The 22249-nt window shown below is 40.1% G+C and overlaps 1 protein-coding gene across 1 annotated transcript in view; it reads right to left on the reverse strand.

Moving 5' to 3' along the window:
- Positions 1-256: 256 nt before the first annotated feature.
- The window catches only part of GALNTL6 (polypeptide N-acetylgalactosaminyltransferase like 6), a 484972-nt gene continuing 462979 nt past the window's right edge, over positions 257-22249 (reverse strand). Inside the window, exons 9-12 of the mRNA XM_055798003.1 lie at positions 21647-21868; positions 13277-13393; positions 6431-6580; positions 257-740 (exon numbers count right to left, since the gene is read on the reverse strand). Coding sequence (XP_055653978.1) covers positions 573-740; positions 6431-6580; positions 13277-13393; positions 21647-21868 — 657 coding nt within the window. The 3' untranslated portion in view covers positions 257-572. The remainder of the gene's footprint in view (positions 741-6430; positions 6581-13276; positions 13394-21646; positions 21869-22249) is intronic.

A 22249-nucleotide genomic window follows, 5' to 3' on the forward strand; every position in this document is an offset into this window, starting at 1 on the left:
GAGGTCTTTCAAATTAATTGCAGCAGTTCTGAGGGTTAAACCTGCTTAACTCAACCTTTTATTAAGAGAATGTCAACAGAGCATATATCTTGTCTAGGGAGTGTTGGGACATCATTATTCTTCTACCAGCATGTTTAGTTCTAAAACCTGGGATTTCTTTAGGTTTCTGTAGCTGTCATGCACACCATATACCCACCCCAAATTACAGCATCTGTTCTGAGCTACTCACTACAGCAGGATTTGACCTGAGAAACTCTAGAGTTTTGTTTTACTTTATTAACTTGGAGTACTTTTAAACAGTTTTTAAACAAAGTTTTTCCCTCGACCAGCAAGGGAATTTTCAGCCTGAAGTTCTCAGCAGCATCCGGTGAGGCTCTTGGCCAAGTTCTCCAGATACTGTACATCCATCAGGACAGCCTGCTGGCTCTTGCTGCGGCATTTTCTTAATCCTCAGAACAGATTTCCTGGATCTAGGAAATTTAATTCCTGACTCCTTCGACCCAGATGCTGGCGAAAATGTAGACTGCAGTCTGTACGTAATTAGGCGTGTTCATTTTTTCTTATTTTTCTTTCTAGGAACTGGCCTTGCTGTTAAATTTTTCTAAAACAGTCTTATTAATATGTTCAAAAATCCACTGTTGAGTTTCAGATAAAGGATCACATCTGTTCATGAAAATCTTCTTCTCGGCTGGGTTGCAATCTATGCAGCTGCTGCTTACTGGATGGAACAAAGTTTTGTCCTACAGGAATGAAAAAAAAAAAAAAGGATTACGTAGCAAATGCCAAGTCATTGGAACTGTTCTCATTTTACAGAACATGGATTAACACAGCCCTATGTGAAATGATCTTGTGGTCTCTGTGCTAACCTTGCGTAATAACCACAGCTATTATTAGGAAGCTGTAGAGAAAGGAGTGTTTTTTACCCTTGAGTTATTATTCTTCATGAAACTGGGGATTCAAGAAAGAATGAGGAGACATCTTCTGGTCTTTAACTAACAACCACATAATAAAATGAAAAAATAGAATGTCTTTTAATAGTGTTCGCATATCCTATGCTTGCCTGGAGCTCCTTTAAAACTCCTCTGAACCCGAAAAGTGGTTTTTTTTATTTTTTGGATTTGTATTTGACAGTTTCTATTGCGCTTCTAGGCAGGAGAATCTGTAACAATCTGTCTGGAAAATGGATACTCTTCAACTCGATGAAGATGTTAAGAATGAATTATTAGCTGAAGTGGTGTGATGGACAGACGGACATGGGACCGATGATCTCAGTTCTCTCCCCATGAAATGCAAACTTTACCTACGGCCTTAATAAGACCAGCCACTGAAATATGCTCTGTCTCCTAATAAGAAGGAAATCCTAACACTGTTTTAGCTCCCTATGGAGATTTTGGGAGGATAAGCATGTATTATGTTGCATTAAAAAGGATACAATGATTATATTTATTAATTTTACTTCACAAAACTAGTGTGAATTGTAACCTGACCTTGAATCTTTGGTAAAGCAGAAACTACCCAGATGAGCAACTGGTATATGTGGGTTAGGTAGTTTCAACGTACTTAATTCACCTTGGCAAGTGTTTGAGAGAGAGACAGATGTTGGAGTGATTAGACGGTTTGAAAGTCTCCAGGGATTATACACTCATTGTATCTGTTGAAATAAATATCAGCTTACTCTTGGTAAACCATATCCAGGCTTTTCCTCTCTGTGCCAAAATGCTCTGCCAGTATTTTAACAGTAATCCAGGATGTGCCTGCTTGCCCAGTTTATGAGAAGGAAAAAAAATCAAAAAGCTATTTGTCAAATTGCAATTGATTAAAAACTCACAGAAGTGCTCTGGGTGCTGAGCAACAATCATACAGAAACTTCTCTTTAACTAAAAATACCCCACATTAAAAAAAGAATTATGAAGACAAAAATAAATGTGACACAATAAACCAGTAAGAAATAATAGCTATTTAAAAACACTTTTGAAAAAGCAAGTTGGTTTTAGTTTAGGTTTTGGGTTTTGTTTTTTTTTTTTTTTTTTTTTGAATTTAGGAAAGATGAAATTGATTGGTTCTGGGGGTTGTGAAACACTGGAAAAGTACAATGCCCTTTTCTATATTAACATATGCAACAAAGCACTGTACGGAGTGGCCCAGGCACCCATTTGCACCTTGCCAGCTCCTCCTGTCCTTCTGTGAGGGACTGATGGAGTGGCACTGCCCAAAATCAGGACACAGTGACTGCCACGGCCACCCCACGTGCTGTGAGGCCTTGGAGGAAGGTGGCATCCAGTTTTCCTTGTGTTATAGCTGGGCATGAGGGTCAGCCAAGCTATTAGGAAGCCAGAGCTGAAATACTAGAAGCTTTAACAGGATAGCTGGTACAAGAAGAAAGGAAACTGCTTCAGTACAAAAAGCATGCTATGAAAACCACTCTAGCATTTCCAAAGAGATCTGGCAGTCTGTCTTCTCACAGAAATATCCAGGGGATACAATTTTTGAGTGAAGCATGGATGGTGCTTTCTTTTAGAAAGTCTGGTTATTAAGAGAGAAGAGCATCTATTAAGAAAAGGGACACAGTTATTACTCTGAAAAAACTTCTGGCTGACTTAGCTATATATAAGGGCCTATTAATTTATCATCTCAAGCTTACGCTGACCTAAGGTCAAAGCCTGCTGCTCTTACAGATTTCAATGGAAACAGGCTCAGGACTTTAAGGGGTAACAGTTCTGTGTGTCCCAGAGAATTTTCCAAGAGAAATATATAAATTCCTCTTTACACCAATATTAAAAACGCACAAGAGCTCTTGTGGAGACACTTCTAACATCTGAAAACAGCAGAGTGGTGGTTTTTTTTTTCTTCTGCATGAAGGCAAGTCTGAAGATTATTTGCAGAAGGAGAAAGTTCTCTGTAAGATAATGGGCCTCGACAGTTCAGGGGGTTGGTAATGAGACACAGAGCTTTTCATTTCTTCTAGGTCACTGCTATAACTATGGCCAAGGTCAATAGTAACTGGAAGTCATTATCAGCTGGTGGCTGCAGTAGTTTATCTGAAATTAGTTGGTAGCCCCAGTGCAGTTTCAGCAGGACAGATGTCCATATGATAAAACCCACTATCACAGTGACATGTCTTCGGTTGTCTGAGGAAATAATCTATGCACCTACTGTGTAAAGAGTGAACTTATTCTTTCAGTTTGTCCCTGAAGCTGTCAAAGGAGTATGAGCAAACCACGCTGTTCTGGGCACAGTTTTTGACATTGTCAGCCTCGCGTCTATCATAATCACTAGGCTGAGGGTAGAATTATCATATAATGAAATTGATTTTGCAAATTGTTTCCTTTTAAAGACCTACTAAATCACCCCTTTCTTGGTTACTTGAGCTCTACAAATAGCACTAATAGGACTACGGCACAGAAACTGAATCATACTTTATCAGAACCAATGCATTATGTGTCAACACAGAATGATGCTACATTGAAAACCAGAGGCGTGCTCCTTCACTGGGAGGAATGGAAATTTGTAGGCACTGTTGAACTCTGTCTCTCACATACTTAGGAATCTCAAATAAAGTAAAGGAAATGGCTTTATTTTAGGAAGCCACTATAATCCCAAATCTCTAATAATTTCAGGTTACTTACATTTATCTAATTTCTCACATTGCTCCCACCATTGATGGGAGCCCCATTATAGTGTCAATATTTTTTTTCTTGGTATGAAACTCACTTTCTCCTATTTCCAACCCACAGCAGTGTTTATGGTACTACTTGCATTTGTTCTACTCCATTGCTTCTTACAGGGTTTCCTTAAAGGAAAACTTTCTACTTGGCTGTAGACCAATATTTTGGATTGATCCTAAAAAATTGATTACTTAATATCACAGACTTACTAGACTTTCAAATACCTGCTCAGATGTAGTTTAAACAGTATGAGAATAAGAATAGGTTTTTGGCTGATGTTTATTAGTGGTAGTTTTGGTTTCATTCATCTGAAAATAATCCGGTTTGCTCACTCTGAGACTGGACTGCAATGAGAAACAAAGTGCAGATAATGGGGATAAGCTGGAATTTTTTCCAGAAGAACACTCCTTACCCAAAGTAAAATATTAGTGAATTCTACTTACCACTAAAATATTTAAGTTGTTTTTATTTGCCAATGTCCAAATACAGGTTGTTAAGAGCTTCTATGCTGTAAGAATACGGCATTTTTAAAAGAGTGCCTGGCTTCAAACTGTATTTGCAGCACTTTGTAATCACTTCATAGCCCTAAGTTCTTCCTACCAGTGGCTCAAGGATGCAAATGATCATGATAAGAGACTCATCCTTAAAAGAAGAAAACCTTCTTATCTTCTAGTTTTACAGGAACAGTATGACAACATGGTAAGAAATGCTTCATATTAAGCATCTTACAAGATGCTTTTCCTAAAACATGGGAAGAATTATTGGCAGGATGGATATATGCCCATTAGGAAGCTACAGTGTCTGTAAGTGGTGCAGAGAACAAAACAGCTGCTGATCTGCTCTCTGTTTTTTAAAAGGAGGCACTTCTTACTTAACCAGACCGCTACTCTTATTTATTTAGGGTGCAATTTTAGTAGCATACCATCCTATAGGTAAAGGGTTCTAGTACAGATTCAGTAAACCAATACAACGTTCTTTTCTTGTACTTTTCTTTTTTTTGTGGGTAAACACTACAAAACCTATTGCCAGGATGCTTTCAAAGGTAGATAAGGATTATATCGTTAGGATTTTGGAGGTATATGTGTACTACCAAAAATCTCTAATGTAAGTCTCCCCTGTATCTGAGAAAACAGGCTATGTGAAACAATAAAAACCTACTTTGTAGCCAAACTAAAACTAAGCCTAAAGAAAACAATGTATGCATAATTCTATTATTCCAATGCAGTTTCTTAATTCAGAGGTTTATGCAAACTAATCAGCTTGCTGTCAGGATGGTCTTACAGTTAACATTGTGTCAGTACTTCCATCATAGTGAAATTTTCTGGTGTTTCTTACTGAGATGGAAATGCCTGTCTTGCATTGAGAATTTTTATATGAGCCCTGTCAGCCTTCTGGAAATTAAAAATGAACCTGTGCAGAGAATTTAATAGAACTCACACTGTGTATTTTTTTCAAATGTCAATTTTTTTGGTTATCTGCTGTATTCTGTCTTCATCAAAGATGATGAGCCTTATAGAGGGCAGCTCCAGACCTGCATTTTGTCTTATGAACTGGCTAAGCACCAGTGAAGTGCTAAAGGTATGACTGCTTCTTTCATGCAGCTTGGGTAGGCAAAAAGATAAATCAGAAGGATTTTGAAGCAAGAAGGTATTATTATGACATTATAAAGCCAGATATACAGCAATGCAGCCATGACAATTTATATCCTCTAAACATCTCACCCATACATTCTAACTTTATTGCCAGTAATGCCTCAGTTTCAGAGGGATTACACTTCTGGAAAATCTTGTGGTGGATCTCCAATTTATGTTATAAATAGGGCAAAAAGGCACAGGCTAATAAGCAGACTCTCAGAAAAAGGGTTGGCTCAAAACTATTTTTAATGGTTCTGAATTAGTTCTCTACTATATATAATTTCAAACTAGAAAGCAGTATTGAGGTTTAACTGGCAAAGACCAATTCCTGGCACTTCGGCCTCAGCTTAAGCAAGGTGGTGGGCATGGCACAGTAGTCAAAGAAAAGTGTAGGATGCACAAGAGGAATCCTCAACGCTTCAGAGAAACGTATGCCCTTATCCTGCATAGAATACAGAGTTTATCAGTGAAATCTTTAATCATGGAAACTTGCTGATTAACCATTTAAAAGAACTAACTACAACTTGGTAGCATTACCAGGACTTTTTGCGCTAAATGAAGCTCTGACAGTTTCTAGCTTGACCTCCTGTTTCCAGTGATTTATAAAAACGGGCTGAAACTTAGCAGATCAAAGTAGTGTCTAAGCTGCTTATCTTTAGTTTATGAACTCCTGCCTTCTTTGGGCTTACAGCAGTGCTTTTAATGTTGATTGGTTTTGGTTTTTTATAAGGGATATTTTTCTGCCACTTGTGATCTTTAAAAAGTAGTAAAATAATATTTCACTCATGAGCTGCACTATTTGCTGCTGTCACATTGGATGAAAATATTTCCAACAGTGCCTCTGTTAAAATGACAGAAACATCTTGAAGCACCAGAATGGTAAAACACCTTTCAGGGAACAGATCCAACACAGACACCCTCTGAGCTGGATCAGATCCATTTTCATGTAAATTTGACCTAAATAACTGAACGATCAAAAGGAACATATTCTAGAGAGATTAAATTAAATTGGAATAAGATGGGGTGGATTTTAAAACAAAACTTCTCTGATTGGAAAACACAAGCCTGCGTTAAACGAAATGTAGGCTCAAGACAGTCTGAACCTCTGAGATGCCCCCCAGTGAGTCCAACCTTCCTATAGCTCCAGTGCTGGTTTCCCTTCATCCCGTGACAGTCATACAGTGTGACAGGGCTACTGTGCGAAATGGCATCGAAGCAGAACTTCCTGGTGTGAAGTGGCTCCCCGGGGCGAATGTCTTCCCTCCAACCAAAGGTGAAGAGCTAGAAAAACAATCAGGCAATATAATGATGTATTACTAGTGAAAAACATTTAAAACTACACATAAAGCTTGACGCATGTTTCCCTACTCCATATATCCCAACTGCTGGTTAAACGAGATCCTGCCTGTGTACGACTCAGTGATGCCAACTGCCTTAATTAAAAGGGCATCAGCAGTGTCACAGAATATATGCCAGGAAGGCATAATCCATACAGCAGGGAAGAAAAAAAATTCTGGCAACTACTGTGGAGAGGAGAGGGGATATACTCTGTTACAGCCCTTAGTTACCCCAGTTTAAGCAGCACTTGCATGCGCTAGGACTACAGCTACCTAGGACTCGGAAAGCCTCTGCCAGTGATGCTCCTCTAGCTCTCCCATTTGGGTCTGAAGAAGCTACCTAGAGAGATCTTCCCATTATAGCGTCTTTCCCATGTTTAATGAACAGTTTCCTTCTGTTTATATGGGACACTGTTAGCATATCCTTTCTCAGCTGTCTTCTTTTCCCTAAACAGCACACATTAAATGATCTTCGTCTTTCTGCTAGTGAAACCTGTGAGCTACAGGCAGCTTGTTAAAGTCTTTTTTCTCACTGCCTGAGAGGAACCATGGAGGAATACTTCTCAGTTAGACAACAGCTGCCTGAAATGATGCTGTGACATTGCAGTCTTTCAATCACCAGATGAAGGTGACAGGTCTGACAGCACCAAATTTAAAGATGCAGAGTGCATTTTCCTTTCCCATGGACCAATCCTTGCAGAAAACAGGTTGCACGTTGTAAATTATTACCTAGAAGCTCTGCTGAGAGCTGTGAGGGTTTTTTTTATCTTTTTTTTTTTTGTGTGTGTGTGGTGTCAGTGCTATTCTTTTGTTTCCTGCATGATTTTCTACAGTGTAAACCAAAAAATAAGATGCAGAAAGTGAAGCTCTCTTCAAACGAGCAAACTTCGCTAGTAGAAACTGTTCAGCTGTGATGGTTCATGTGGAACTGCACGCAGGCTTGTTATCCAGAGAAGCGACTCAGTCCATGGCGTGCTCAGACTGCCTCCAGCACTGCAGCTACCTCAACTCAGGGTCGTTTTTGTCCTTATCTAGCACCCTGCTCCCGGCAGTGTGTACATTCCCTGATAGAACCAGTATCCACGAATGAAGCTAAACATCATGAGTCTCCTCTGGTGACATTCAAAACCCACCTGGACACAACTCTGTGCAACCTGCTCTAGGTGAACCTGCTTTAGCAGGGGGCTGGATTAGATGATCTCCAGAGGTATCCTCCAACCCTGACCATTCTGTGATTCTGTCATGTGGGTCTGATCCTGCATACTTCTGTTGTGGTTCCCAGGTTTTAACTCTTTCATTGTGATAGCTATCTTCTTTCCATAGTCCTCCTAAAGATGCATCTTTTAAAAACACTGCATCTTCAATGCACCCTCCAAATGCCAGATTTGAGAGGTGTTACTGTTTCCCTTGACCTCCAAGCACAAAATATAAGCATATATTTGAATATTTTTCTTATGTGTCTTACTGTAAGCCCTTGTTTTTTCTGTTAGCTGCTGTCACTCCCTATTTACTTCTGTATTATAGTTTTCTAGACAGCATTTTCTTAATCTGCCCCTGTGTCTGCTTATTTCTTCTTTCTCCCAGAGTGCATTGTACATTTATCTGCAGTAAAATGCAGTGGACAGCTTTAACTTAATTTTCAAAGCAATTTCTGCTTTTCAAAAGGTTAAGTCTTTCTCCACTTTTCTTCATGTTTCTTGGAAGCAGCATCATGGACTCCCTAAACTTATCATTTCACAAGCAAAGACAGAAGAAAGATTTGGTACAGAAAAAAGCTACGCTGCTGTTTCCTTAGCAAAAGAGAAGCCCGAGATAATTTTCCTTTAAGGAAAGCCCAGCAAAAGCAATTTTCTTTCTCCTACCCTTTACCTTTCTATAGCCAAGTAATAAACCTAGAGTTCAAAGTGGTGAATAACAAATACCTAGAGGAATGGTGTGGAATAGTGGCTCTGTGTTGTTATCACTCTCATCACTACTACAAGAAAGTGATCCTCTTGCAGGACCTTCCTCATCTTTCCCAGTGGGTCACTCTCCAAATTTCTCATTCTGTGCATGACTGGTGAGCTGAAGGGCCGATATCTGCTGTTCTCTGGATCTTGGCTTGAGGACTACTACCCCACTGAATGCATCGGTACACCAGAAAGAGCTCAAGCTAGCCTTCAAATCAAATCATACTGATCCAGCTACCCCTCTACCCTTTCCAGTCCTGTGTGGTTTCTGAAGACTGCCACGGTTGTGTCCTGTTAGAAAGTCATGACGTGGTAACAGACAGGGGTTTTTAATTCCCTTCCACTGAAAACCAGGATCTGTGTAATACTAGATCTCAATGTTCAGCTTAGCACAGATTCTTTTTCCTCCCTCTTACCCTCCTGTTTCATAAAACAGTTTTATTTTTAAATCAACAAGTATGTCTTCTCCCTAGTGATACTATTATAAAATCAACCTTGTGAGAAGCAGGAACTCAGTTTTAGGACTAAGAGAGAAGAGAAAAAAAGTTGTTCAGAAAAAAGGTTATGCTTCTCTATACACCCAATTAATATTAAAATTGTGAAATTACAGACAAACTTTTAAGGCCTACAGTCCTTTCAAACTCATAGTTTTAAGCTACCCCCCATTACTGTAAATTCTCTCTAGTTAACACTAAATCTGGCCAATATAAAAATTATCTCTCCACTGCATAATGTGCAACAATGCTACACGTTATTAGCTGAAGCCCTGAGTACGTAGTTCTTTGCTTTACCACCACCTGTCACTTTGGATTTCGCTGTTCCTTTGACCTAAGCTGTTAGGAGCTACCTCTATTGGATTTTACAAGAAATGGATGAACCCTTTTGTACCACCCTTCATTCATTCCTGTCTGCTTGTTGATTTGAAACAAGGCTGCACCTAAATTTCCAGATACACCATTAACAAACAGCAGGCTGGTTCCTCACCTGCAACCCGTGGGGCTACTGTTCACTGCTCCCGGCTGGACCGGAGTAACCCTCCGTCCCGGTTCAGTGGATGCTCCTCCTCTGCCTTCTCTCATACCACAGAGCTCATAAAACACAGCCCCATTCTCTGCATCCCCAACCAAGCAACCCTTAGCCCTCACGCTTTAGTTTTTCATGCAGCCTAGTGCTGTCACACAGTAACTGTGGAAAATACAGCTTTCCAGCTTCATTTATAATTGGCACAGGGCCTGAAGAATGATTGCCTTGGCTTGGGACCGTCTATAGGACAAAGGCCCTTTTGATGCCGTTAATGCTTTCCAGCCTGACAACGTAGCTCAATTACTCACTGCCTGGCTGGGGTCCGTCAGCTGGCATTTTGCTTTGACTACAGCGTTAAGACTTGAGTGGACAAAGTGTGCCCTGTACAAAGATGAAACACCACATTTCAGAACTGGGCTCTGACTTGAATTATACCTCCGAGCAGAAAAGAAAGAGCTGGGCAGGTTGCATCGCCACTTGTTGGGCTGTGTTAGAGGTGGTGCCTGTCCACCTGCTCCCTGGCCAGGCTGGGGGACTTGAGAAGAGAGACTGATGCCTGTCATTTTCCTTTGCTGCTGGTTATCAGTCCACCAAAGCCCCAGTTTTCCCTGAAGCCAGAAGTTAGCTCTGGGAAGACAGAGGTGGAAGAATGCCATGCCATGCCATCCTCCTGCCCCTTCCCCTCTGTTTTTTAATTCTGGAGAAGTTTCCAGAAACCGCAGCAACACTCACCCTCACTTCCCACCCTTCTCCAGTTCACCAGAAAGCCTGCAAGTGACCCATGAACCTTTCGTCTGCTGTTTGCCTGCCCGGGCTTTTACAGTGCTGGGGTAGAAGGTCTCCTTCTCCTGAGGGCTGCTGAAGGGCTGGACCCCCCAGCACAGCTGCTGAGATGGTCAGCTTTTAATTCCTGCCCTGGTAATATAACATGAATCAAGTCACGAAAAGGATGGTACCTCTGTCTAGCGGCAGCACCAGCACTGGTGTCTGCTGCACTGGTCCCATCAAGCTACTATACTTTGCCACTGAACTCTCTGCAAACTTATACCAGAAGTTACAAGATCCACTCAGTGTCAACTCACGCTATTTGAAATACGATAATAAAATGCTTGATATTTTCATTAATACTGCTAATTTCTACTGGCATATGCAGGAATCATGCAGGCAACAAACTCAAGAAGACGTAAGCAATAAAGAGGAGCTCTCTGAGGGTTGGTCAGGTGTTTGGCAGTTGTTCCCAAACACTCTTTAACAAAGTTAACCTTCACATCTTATTGTGGTGCAAGTGGAAGACCACATACCTTCTCCTCAGGAGACGTTTTGTTAAGACTGTGGTCTTACATGCACTGCAGGTAACATTCCTGACTGAGCAGCCTCTGGGATTGGGTATGGAACTAGTCAAGAATTTTCCATCAAAATATACCAATCTAAAACACTTTTGGGAGAATTTTTTCTTCTATCAGCTGTCACTAACATAGAGACAGATTCTGCTTGCCGAGTTGGAACTTGCTATTTTGCCTTGCAGGTTCCTGGTGGGCTACAGGACACAGAGACGTTGGCTATGGCTGGAGCAGCGGAACATCAGGTGCTAACGCAGTGTGCATGGTCCCTCCACTGTGAGCTGAGGGAAACTGCAGGAAAAAGGGGGAAAAGGATGCTATCTTGTTTCTGAAAAAAATCCCCCAAGCCCTGCATCACCAAAATGTTTTGACCTTTTAAAATTAAATTTTTTCAGAATTTCTTTTCTAGAGGAAGACCGAAAGTTCTCCTCTGGATGAAATATTTTGCACATACTGTAGTTTCCTATGGGATAGAAATTCTGAGTTTCAGTCAGGTCTACTACTACACTTGTTCGCCTCATTGTTTTGTATGTAAGATTCTGTAATTCTTTCCTTTCTTTCTGAAGTGGTACTTTTAAAATCTGCACCTTGCACAGACTCACCCTTGAAATCTATCAGCCAGATGAATGTGCCTCATACCAGAAACATGAATACTTGAATAAAATCAGTTTCTCTTTGTTTCTAAACTAATCCAAAACCCAACAGGATATTACCATTACTAAAACTATGCAAATAAAAAGTTGCTCAGCAATACGGTAATGGATATTATACTGGGTCCTTATCTAGTAAGTAAGACACAAAATCATCTTTCTTCTCAAACTTCTATTTTCCAGCTTTAGAAAATAAGGTTCCTTCCTACAAGAAAGTGAAATTACATTTATTTGCTTGTGATAATAAAAGTCATTATATTTATATAGAATTATTTTATTTATTGACCTAATTTTATTTATTATTACCCTATTTTATATATTTATTACCCTAACTCCCTTCTAAAGATTCTTAAACATTTCTCACCTGTTTTCCAGGATTTTTATTGCCAGGTGGATAAACTATTAGAAACTGTCTTCCTGTCAGGGGCAATAACAGCCTTTGAATGCAGGGCTACCTCCTGGCGAAGGGGGGGAAGCCCAAAACACCCCCCCCCCCCCCCCCCCCAATCCCCGGCAACAAATGAGCCACAACCGCAGAAACGGGGTGGCTTTGGTGGCAGGCGGGCTGCTGGTGGCATTGCGGTGCGGTGGTGTTTTACCCACACACTGGCACCGTGATGATCCAGTCTACACCATACAACTATTTTCTATTAATTGCTTGAATTACTGGATGTCTTTCATGAACAAAACAGGATTATATTTATCTAGCCTCAGCATCCTATCACCGTGCTGTATCTTTGGTAGCTATGTGAAGAAGTCTTTCAGCAGTGTTCTTTTCCCCGTGTTGGCACTTACCTAAATTGGGATCGTCCTTCAGCTTCTCTGTTTCATGCACTTGTACCTCTCCCCCTGCATTTCTCAGTATCCTTGGAGAATGATTTCTTGACCTCAGCACTTCAAATACCCATCAGAACTCCTCCCTCCTGAACTTCTAAGCTTTTACAAAGTGCCATGTGTGACTGCCAGGTCAATTTTTCTCCTCAGCACTGAGAATTTTTTCTAATCTGGGACCTTCCCCTGTGAAAGGCATGCTCACTGAAATTGCTAATCAACGGTTACGCTGTACTTTTCATTTGGATTCTCTTCACTCACGTTGGCCAGACCCATAGCCTATGGGTCATGATCCTTTTCCTATGACACTCACAATGAGTACAGAGCTCTTTTCCTCCATGCTCCTGACAGCTAATATTTTTCTACCTAATCAACCTAGATAAAAGCTTTTTTTTGACTCTATCATTCCCTGTCTTTCTGAAACCCTGTCTTTCTAGCTTTTACCTATTTATCTCGCTTATGCCTCATATTCATTTAAAATGTTACCACTTATTGAGATAAAAGCATAAAAGCAGACAGCCACTAGAGCTTTACAGGCCCAGGCACTGTATTTAAAATATTTTCAAGTAACTGAATCAAAATCAACATGTTTTCATGAAAATGCTCTTTGGGCATTGCAATCCCTTTTGGAAATGAAGACTAATGTACAGCCCAGGTGGCAATTGGAATTTCTGAGGTTGTTTTAAAGAGTTCTTTGCAAAAGTTACCAAGGTCAGCAATAATCCAAAAATCGTTTTTACACCCTGCTTTACTTTAGGAAAAGGAGAAGCCCTTGGAGAAATGTTTAGAAACTGGAAAAGAGAAGGAACAATTTTACCCCGCTTTTCTCTTTCCACTGTTAAAATACCTGTTCATGTGACCATGTCCGTTCTGAGCCATCCTTCACACAGATGTCCAGCCTCAGCTCAGTCCCTGTGGCTCCATGTTTACTGTCCACACAGAGGTTGGCTGCCACATTTCGAATCTGCAAAACCAAGCAGCAACATTTCACATTAAACCAGGCTGCAGAATAAAGCTCCCAACATTAGGGGTTAGGAATTTAGCTCTGAAAGGCTTGGGACTGACCACGAGTTACATAAAACTGGTGGAAATCACTTTTTACAGGGTAGAGAGCCATGTCCTGGAACGAAGTAGTCTTTTTGGGAGCTGCTTTAGATGCAGCAAAGTTTGAAATGTTCTGCTTAACAAATGAAAGGTAGGTCTGTATGAAATAGTTTCATGCAAAGACACAAAGAGAAAAAAAATCTGAGAAGTTCAAAGCTTGGTCTGACTGCTTCTTTCCTTCTATCAGAGCAAGAGAGATCAACTGTATTAAGAGGAAACGATTTCTGTGCGAGTCTCTCACATGCCTTGGAGCGGTATTTCTTAAAAACTCAGTACGCCCTGTTCCGATCCTTTTTTGTACTTTGACACAATGACACCATTGAAGATTAGGTCACACGCTAGTGCCCAAAGTGCATAAAATTAAAAAGTACTTAACAAATCTGTACTGAAACTATGCTTACCCACGGAGGCTCCTTGTGCTGTCTGCATGCCTTCTGCAAACACTCAGTGTGACTTATTCTTAAAAGAAAAGTCTCGTTTTTGAGACTGAGGCAACTGAGTAATAATTAATCTGTGACTATCAGTCATACCATTTATATACCACTGTTGTCACACTCAGTTCGAAAGACTAAGCTGAAAAGGAGCAGGTTGCCCACTGCCACCAAAAAGAGTGAAATCACAACTTTATTTTGCAAATACATGCACATTTCTCCTTGAGTACCTTAGTTGGGCTATTTAAAATCCCTATAGACACCTCCATAATAAAGAGGAATTCTTTAAAAAAATTACCCTGTCAATGAGATACACAGAAACTGATAATTAAAGTGCACATACACACATGGAAACATGCACAAATTCAGTATTTGTAACATATAGAAAGCAGGTGAATATTTTGACATTCTGGCCACTACTTTGATTCTTATTTTAAAAAAAGAAAAGCTAGATGTCAAATGGAGACGCAGTTGAGTTGACATTTGTATCTTTCCATGGAAAATATTTTAGAAGTCATTGTTGTTGCCATATTATATTAGAAAAACATAAATGTTGCTGCTGCATACCTCATACACATCCAAAGATGGAAGATTTCTCAGCATAGCACAAAACAACGCAGGGAGGGGCAATCTTCACGCTTGCAAGACACATGGGAGACCTACTCTACTCTTTTTCTGATTCTGAGGGACCAGAATCAAATCTATTCTAAGAAATATCTAAGAAAGATTTAGACAGATGGGAAAGCAATAGGAAGTGGAGAAAATGTTAAAAGCATCACCTTCAAGAAAGATTTTAGGAGCTGCATTTGTTTAGCCTAGAAAAGCAAAGATTGGTCAAATGATGGGGGAGTATCACTCTGAGCCATTGGTTCCAAGAACTTTTGAGCTTTCACCAGAGCTCAGAGAATTATTCTTGTAAAGCTTGGACAAGCCCAGTTCCTTTTTTTTTCTTTTTTTTTTAGTTTTCTCAAGACAATAAAAATTATTATAGATGAGGTAAACCACTAGCATTTCATACACACAAACAGATGCAGAAAGCCAGCACTGAGCAGCCCCACAGTACAAAGGGACACATTAACTGATGAAAAGGATGAAAGGTAATTAGTTCTCAAAAACCCTGCCTTCATTTTCATGTCACCCAGCAAGAGAGACAGGAAAGAATAATGAAGGGAATAGAATTTAATTTTATATTTGTAAAGCTTCATACCTACCTCAAGGACAATTTTTCGAGAGTGTTCAATCATTTCTCAGTGCACTTAAATTTACATTGTAGAAACAAAAATTTCTGGCCTAATACAAAATTAAATGATATATAAGAATAGAACTAATGTTCTAGAGCACGTGAGCTAATTACAACGGAGCTGCTAACAATTGCCATTAATAATTGGGGTATATTTATGTGATTCAGAATTCTAAAATGACAGTGAATACAGTCCATGCCCAATGAATGCTTATTGGATTAAACAGCTTTCATAATTTTGTCTCAATGGCATCAGTCCATCCCATTCTCAGTCATTTGGACTATGCGGTAGGTATGTTCAATGCATTTCTGGAACAGGTTTGAGCTGAAGCTACATTTAGTTCCTTCAGTCCTGGAATCTGTCTTCCCTGTTCTTTATTTCCTCTCCTCTTCCCTCTGCTCCTGAAAGGTTTCCTTGAGTTAGATTTTCCTCTGCCTTGTTGCAGCTTACATGTTAGCTTATCCTTTTTTTTTGTTGTTGTTGTTGTTGTTTTATCCTTCCTTTCAACTGCAGAGGGGTTGAGGTTTGTTTTTCATTTTCTTTTTGTAATACAGGCATTTCAGTTAAGCTTGTGCTTTTGTTCTTTGGCGTTTCTGTGTGGCCTTGGCAGCTGCTAGAAATTGAACTGAGCCATCGTGTTGCTGCCAGAGCCATGGGGAATATTCTGTTGCGCACCAGCACCACACAGCCTGCAAATCCCCTAAGATGCTTTCATGGACAAAGGAAGGAAAGCAGAAGCACAGCAAGGAGAGGCTTTTTTCTCATTTATACATTAATATGCATTTGAACTGCCTTGTCTCCAGTCACACAGCACAATGGATTTCAAATTTTTGAGGTTTTGAGTTGTAACTAGCAAAGAAATAGCTAGTGATCCTAATACACTCACATTTCCAACATTCATATTGTGCAACTATAGAGATTCGGGATGAAGAAGAGACAGATTTTATCACCCATGCAGGTAGGGAATGAGTTGCCTCATACAAAGCTTATGTGCTCAACATTAAATACTATCATTTGTACATGCAGATAAGCATACGTGAAAAGCATGCTTTTGAGGACTCTAACAAAGATGGTTAGTGGTGATCTTAAAGGCTGTTTCAGAATTAAACATTCTGAAAAAAGCATACTATATTTAAGTCATGATGTGTGTTTAGCTCTTGAAATGTCATCCTAACACATGTTGGGACATAGATACCAAGACAATGGGTCCTGTAGTCCTTATAGAGAGCAGCTGAGGCATAAAGTCACAGAGAATACAAACTCTAAGGGGTCTGTTTTCTCCCTCTTCTATGCTGCAGGGGCCCAAGCAAGGATGCGCTTCCCAGTGCTGCAGTAATGCTCAGGAAACAAAACCATGTCATCTGAGTAGGATTTCTGCTGGTGTAGCATCTGACTTCTGTGGTTGAAATGAGGTAGCAAGCCATAAAGGGAAATCACGGAGTAAGCTTAGATACAGTAATCCTTGGGTTTTACAAAAAGCAGTGAATTTACATTAAAACTATAGCTTGCTTTCTCTAAGTTAGCCAGCCTGTGTTAAAAGTCCTTTTCTCCAGAGCAGACCAGGCCTTGAGAAAGAAGTAGCTTGTCTCACTGGCACTGCGATGGGAAAAGAGGAACGTGACACAAAATAGGAGCTGGAACATGGGAGGACAGAAAGCTTGAATGCCTAGACCTTAGGTTTGAAGACGACACTACTACCTCTTGACATTTGAAGCTGCTGATTTAATAGACAGGTATTCAAACGGGGGGTGGGGGGGTAAGACAGACATTTTTGGACACCTATCAAGACAGGAAAAACAATATTATAAAAATCAGGGGTTCCCAAACAGTGTTTACATATTGCAGAAGATATGGTCTCCCAGATAACTTGACATCTGGTTGAACTGCTGTTGGAGTTTTGCAGAAAGCTAGCAGTTATATGACCTAAGAAGCTCCCTGTGTGAGAGGCAGATTGAGATGGTCTAGCACTACACTCTCAAAAACATAGTCTTTGTTATTAGTACACGAGCACGGAATGGAAACTGGAAAGCAATGGATGTGTTGATTACTATGACAATCTTCTTGTCAGAAAAGCAACAGTCTTCTGAGGAAAAGCAAGGGTCACAGGTTATTGATACAATTTGCTAGCATCAATTTTGAGATCTTTGAACATTTGGTGGGAGCTGTTTAATGGACACACTAACATGCTCCATGTTAAATGAGAAAACACCAAGACAACCTCCTCCCACACCCTTATACTTTAAAGCAAAGAATTTCCCCTTTTCCTTTGAAAAGAATGTATTTCACGCTGAAAAAGAAATTACAGGGGGAAATTAAAGCTTCCCAGGGTCCAGTGGTTATACCGACCAATATTCTTGACAATTCTAAGACTACTACTTTGTTCACAGGCAAACGAGTTCCTGCAAGATTTGCTGTTGAGGTAGTGGGTGATGTCCTGGCTCTTGCAGCCTTGCCCTGTCTGCATCAGAGTCAGGCTGTCACCCAGGGACACTTCAGACATCCTGGGGGCAGAGAGGGGTGAGCCAGAGCAGGAGAGGGACTCACAAGGGGTCCTGGGAGCTACTCTGTATGCTTATCATGGCATGAAACTGTCTGAATCACAAGCAAAAAGTGGGAAAGCTTAGTAATCTAAAGACAACTTTATGTTCAGTATGGTCATCTGTCAGAAAGATGAATGTGGAAGATGGTGCTGGCACTATTCCTTAGGGTGCCCCAATACAGCAACAAGAGAGGCACCTTGGTGCTATCAGTTTATATAATACTTTCCATACATCTGATTTAATGCCTCAAGCAAGAACGCAGCTGTAGCTCTTAGAAGACATTAGCAATGTTCATTTATGTTGCTTTTTTCATTTGAGCAGCATTTAAAGCCACTTTTAGTGCACCACTCACATTTTCAGATAACCCTAAGGCCATCAACGTCTACCGATCAAGTATGGAAAAATGGGCCACATTTCCTGTCAACTAATACATAGTAATTTTAAAGGTATGCATCCTTTGTGTGAGTCATAAAAAGGAAAAGTTGAAGTTAAAAGAAGTTGAGCACTGCCAAAGACCTCACTGAAGAAACGGGGGACTCTGTTACTCGGTGCGACACTGATCCTGATGAAAGAATTTGAACAGCCCAGCTGTGCAGCACTGTGTCTGTGCAGGGTGGGGAATAGCTGGCTGTATAGCTTTTGTACAACAGACATGTGACACTGGGTGGGCTGAGATTGACTCATTAAGGGTATGAGGATGTCATTTTAAAAAAAGGAAGTAATCAAAAGAGAATTTAGTGAGTCCTTAGGCTTTAATCCTTTTTCAAATGTGCTACTTGACTTAACTTCCTGGGTGACATTGTCATGTCAGTGCTGTAAAACAGTTCTGTGAAATCCATGAGTTCAGGACTGCGAAAGGAGTATTTTCAGGTCCCACAGCTTAGCACTGCTGTGGTGACTGAGAGACTGGCTGTGTATTAAATCGCTGAATGACAAGTTCACGTAACAGCAAATGAAACTAAGCTTAAATATTTCCCTTTTGACTGAGGGAAACATAATTTTTTTCCGTATCACCTTGACTCTAGGACTTATGAAGTCTAAAGTAAATGACAATGGCTAACATTATAGGATTGATTTACTGTAAAATGTGTTTTCAAAGATACTGTTGGAAGCTGTGATATCCGCACAATATACTCATGCTGGATCACAGCTTTTAGATTCATGAGTACTTCCTAAGAAATCATTTGGTGTCCAAATCTCACCTAATGCAGCTATTGTTTTAACTTCCTTCAACAGGATTTCAAATGCACATTACAAATAAATTATTCTGTCTTAAAAAGGTAATGGGATGGGTATTACTGTTTTTCAACTGGTAACATACTTTCCAGTATAAATTTGGACGGATAAGAACAAAACCAAATTGAAAGCCTTCCTTTTCTCCCTGGTGGGAGAGAAAAGAGTACACTTACCTCACCCAGACACAGAACTGATAGTCTCACTAACCTTAATCTGTCTGGATTTGCTGTTGTTGCTTTACAGCACATATTTGAGATGTTACAAGGTAGAACAGAATAGCAAGGCAACATACACCCTGCCAGCTACAAAGGACAAAAGGCACAAACATTCAGAAGAGATAAGGCCGTGACAAGTGTAGTGAAGAAGACTGGGTTTTGTTTTTCAAATTTCCTTCTTTTCCATCTTGACCAGATTTTGTCAAGAAATGCAAGAGTCAGATTTTAAATAAACGTGTTTGCAAAAAACAAGGAGCTGTACAGAAGCTGTTCATGAGATGTCTGTTTTCACACCACACACTTTCACCAGCTAGAGCAAAAAATTGCCTGAGTACCTCATTGTTTATTCTTTCCCAGACTGGCATAGTCAAGCAGATGTAAAGTCTTTCCAAGTGGAAGCAAAGAGGGTACTAACTGATAGTCAGTCTTGGCACAGACTTTCGGTGTGTATAATCAGCAAGGTTTCTAGAGCTGCTTGATTCTTACAAAGCAGTAACACACAGTCTGTTTTCCTCTTTTAGCTTCTAATTATGACAGCCATTGACCTTCAAGTTTGTTCAAGTTCCTTGCAAGTGCCAAAAAAGTAATTAAGACTTCACAGGAACGTGACAGTCTCAGGAAAAAATAGAGTAGGAGGCCTGAGACTTCTCTTGTTATTTTAGAGAAAGTACATTTTGGAGGAAAAAGAAAGCCCCTGGTCTTCCTTCCTAAGAACTCAGTAAATGCTTTTAAGGTAGAGATTTGGTACCACTGCTATGATCTTAGATTTACTTTCAAAAAGTCTTGCTTTTTTCTTTTTTTATTAATATACTCACAAAGAGTATATTAATATCTCTGTGAAAAGAATGAATGCCTGAATCACAAACCCTTCCACTTAGACCCTCTGACTGAGTTAAGGATGGTTCAGCTGGCCAGAGAAATTACACATCTCATGATCCCAGTTCTCCAAGGACGCACATGTATGCATGTGGAAGACAGTGAAGGAAGATCACAGTGTCAGTCACAGCACCCTGGTCCAGCCTGACTTCTACTGATAAACTCCTTCCCTCTTGGTATACATTAATCCCATCAAGTGTGAGCAGCAGCATCAAAGATGGAAGAAACTTTAACAACAAAGTAATTAATTATTGCCAAGAAGTAGCAAACAGGAAGACACATATAAATTGAAGTTCCTTTGAACATCTGTAACTGGAAGCTTACGAAGAAGAATTAAGGACTGCTACTACCATAGAAAGTTATGTTAAAAATTTTGCATTGAGGTAATTTGCTTTTTAAAAAAGAAATTCCGGAGAATAATAGATGCATCTGTGTTTAGAAATCCCCTACGTGGTCCAGCCTTGATCACACCCCTATGCAGAGGTGTGAGGGGTCTTTCCAAATATTTCGATCAAAGTTTCAACTTCATCCTTTCGTTTCAAATCTAAAAGATAATTGTCTGAGAGCCTCAAGAACATCTCCAGAAAAATCAGGGAAGGCCAGAACTCACAGTGCAGATATTCCTATGTTTTTTTTTTTAAAGGAGCACAATACACAAAAAGAGCAAAGCCTTCTTTATATATGAACTGAGAGGAAAAAGCCCTCTGCATGCCACCTTTCCATGGAGTGAATCTGCTGTCGTTCCGAGGGGTAAAAGGCTACTGCAATTTTCCAGCGCAGCTACAGAAGGAATTTCCTGTCCCTGAACTCTTTGTGTTTTCATTTCTTCCACACAAAACAAACTGTCAAAGGAAGATGTGCCACGGCTCTGCTCTTCAGAGAGATCTGGATACAGAACATCTTTGATCAAGGGTGGAGAGCTACAGCAGGGTGTTTGCTCACTCCCTGCTCTGGAATGGCACTTGGATATTAACTTCTCTTTGGTGGTCTCTCCCTCCCCTCACTCCTCAATCAAGAAACTGCATTTATCTGCTACTGGTACTTGGTCACGATAGCACCTACCTACCACAAGCTGAGCAAAACCAGTCTTTTAGAAAGAAAAGCACCAGGCTTTGCTTGTCACACTTGCACATGTGAGCGAAACAGAGCAAACCTAACTCCACCTACATACAACTGTCCTTGTAAGAACAGGAGGAGGCATTTAAGTGGATATGCAAACCAAAGTGCTGACTGCAGACCTCCTTTTTACTAAGGTGATTCTCAGCATCTGAAATCATCTTGTGACATGCAGTAATAAGAGCTACATAGTCTTTTCCACATTCTTGTCTTCATTGTGCATGCATCTTATGGCCTGTACATACAAAAGTGTAATGAATTATAAAAGCGACAGCGACAGTTCTAATACATGATCTTTTCTCATTTTAATGGTTAGCCCAGGGATTGTTCTAATAACTGTGAACTTCCTTAATAACACTAAGTATCACAGCAGCTAAATCTAATTTCCTAATTCTAATTTCCTACAATGTAAAATGTTAGGCTCATTTAAATATTTATGTAATTTGTGTATTCCTCACCTCCCCCCAGGCAGCAGGTGGAGGCTCCACAGGAGGGTAATATTTAGGGACATCCCAAGCCACTGCAGCCATGAACCACTTGAAATCTTTACATTTAAGGTGCTTGCGAAGTTCCTTCTGGGCAGAGATATCACCAGTTGAGAGATGTCTGTACTCAGGCCGTCGCTGGTAAATGTATTCTGCAAACTCATCCATCCACGTCTCTGCCACGCGCTTCAGGTTCTGTGCAGCAGAAAAAAGTAATCATTAATTTTGTCATGCTTTGAGTGAACGGTGTTTCTAACAAGGAAAATTAAACAAAAAAAATAATAAAATTCAGTAGTCCACACAACTTCGAAGCTTAGCTGGTCTAATTTCTCAGTCTTAAAACACTGGTAAATGTATGCTATCTTCATTATAGTGCTGAGCAAACACTATACAGTGTTAAGTACTCTGATTTCCTGCTGACTTTGTAAAATAGTCTTCTGTCTGTTGAACATCTTATTTTCCTCCATACTCTTTATGCATCTTCACATGGACTTTTGATTAATGATAGATGTTGAACAGAAATTTTCTTTCAGCTGCTCGTACTGGCACCTATGTTTTTTTCCTGTTAGTTCAGAA

The sequence above is a fragment of the Falco peregrinus genome, chromosome 2, assembly GCF_023634155.1.
Source record: "Falco peregrinus isolate bFalPer1 chromosome 2, bFalPer1.pri, whole genome shotgun sequence".
Lineage (NCBI taxonomy): Eukaryota > Metazoa > Chordata > Aves > Falconiformes > Falconidae > Falco > Falco peregrinus.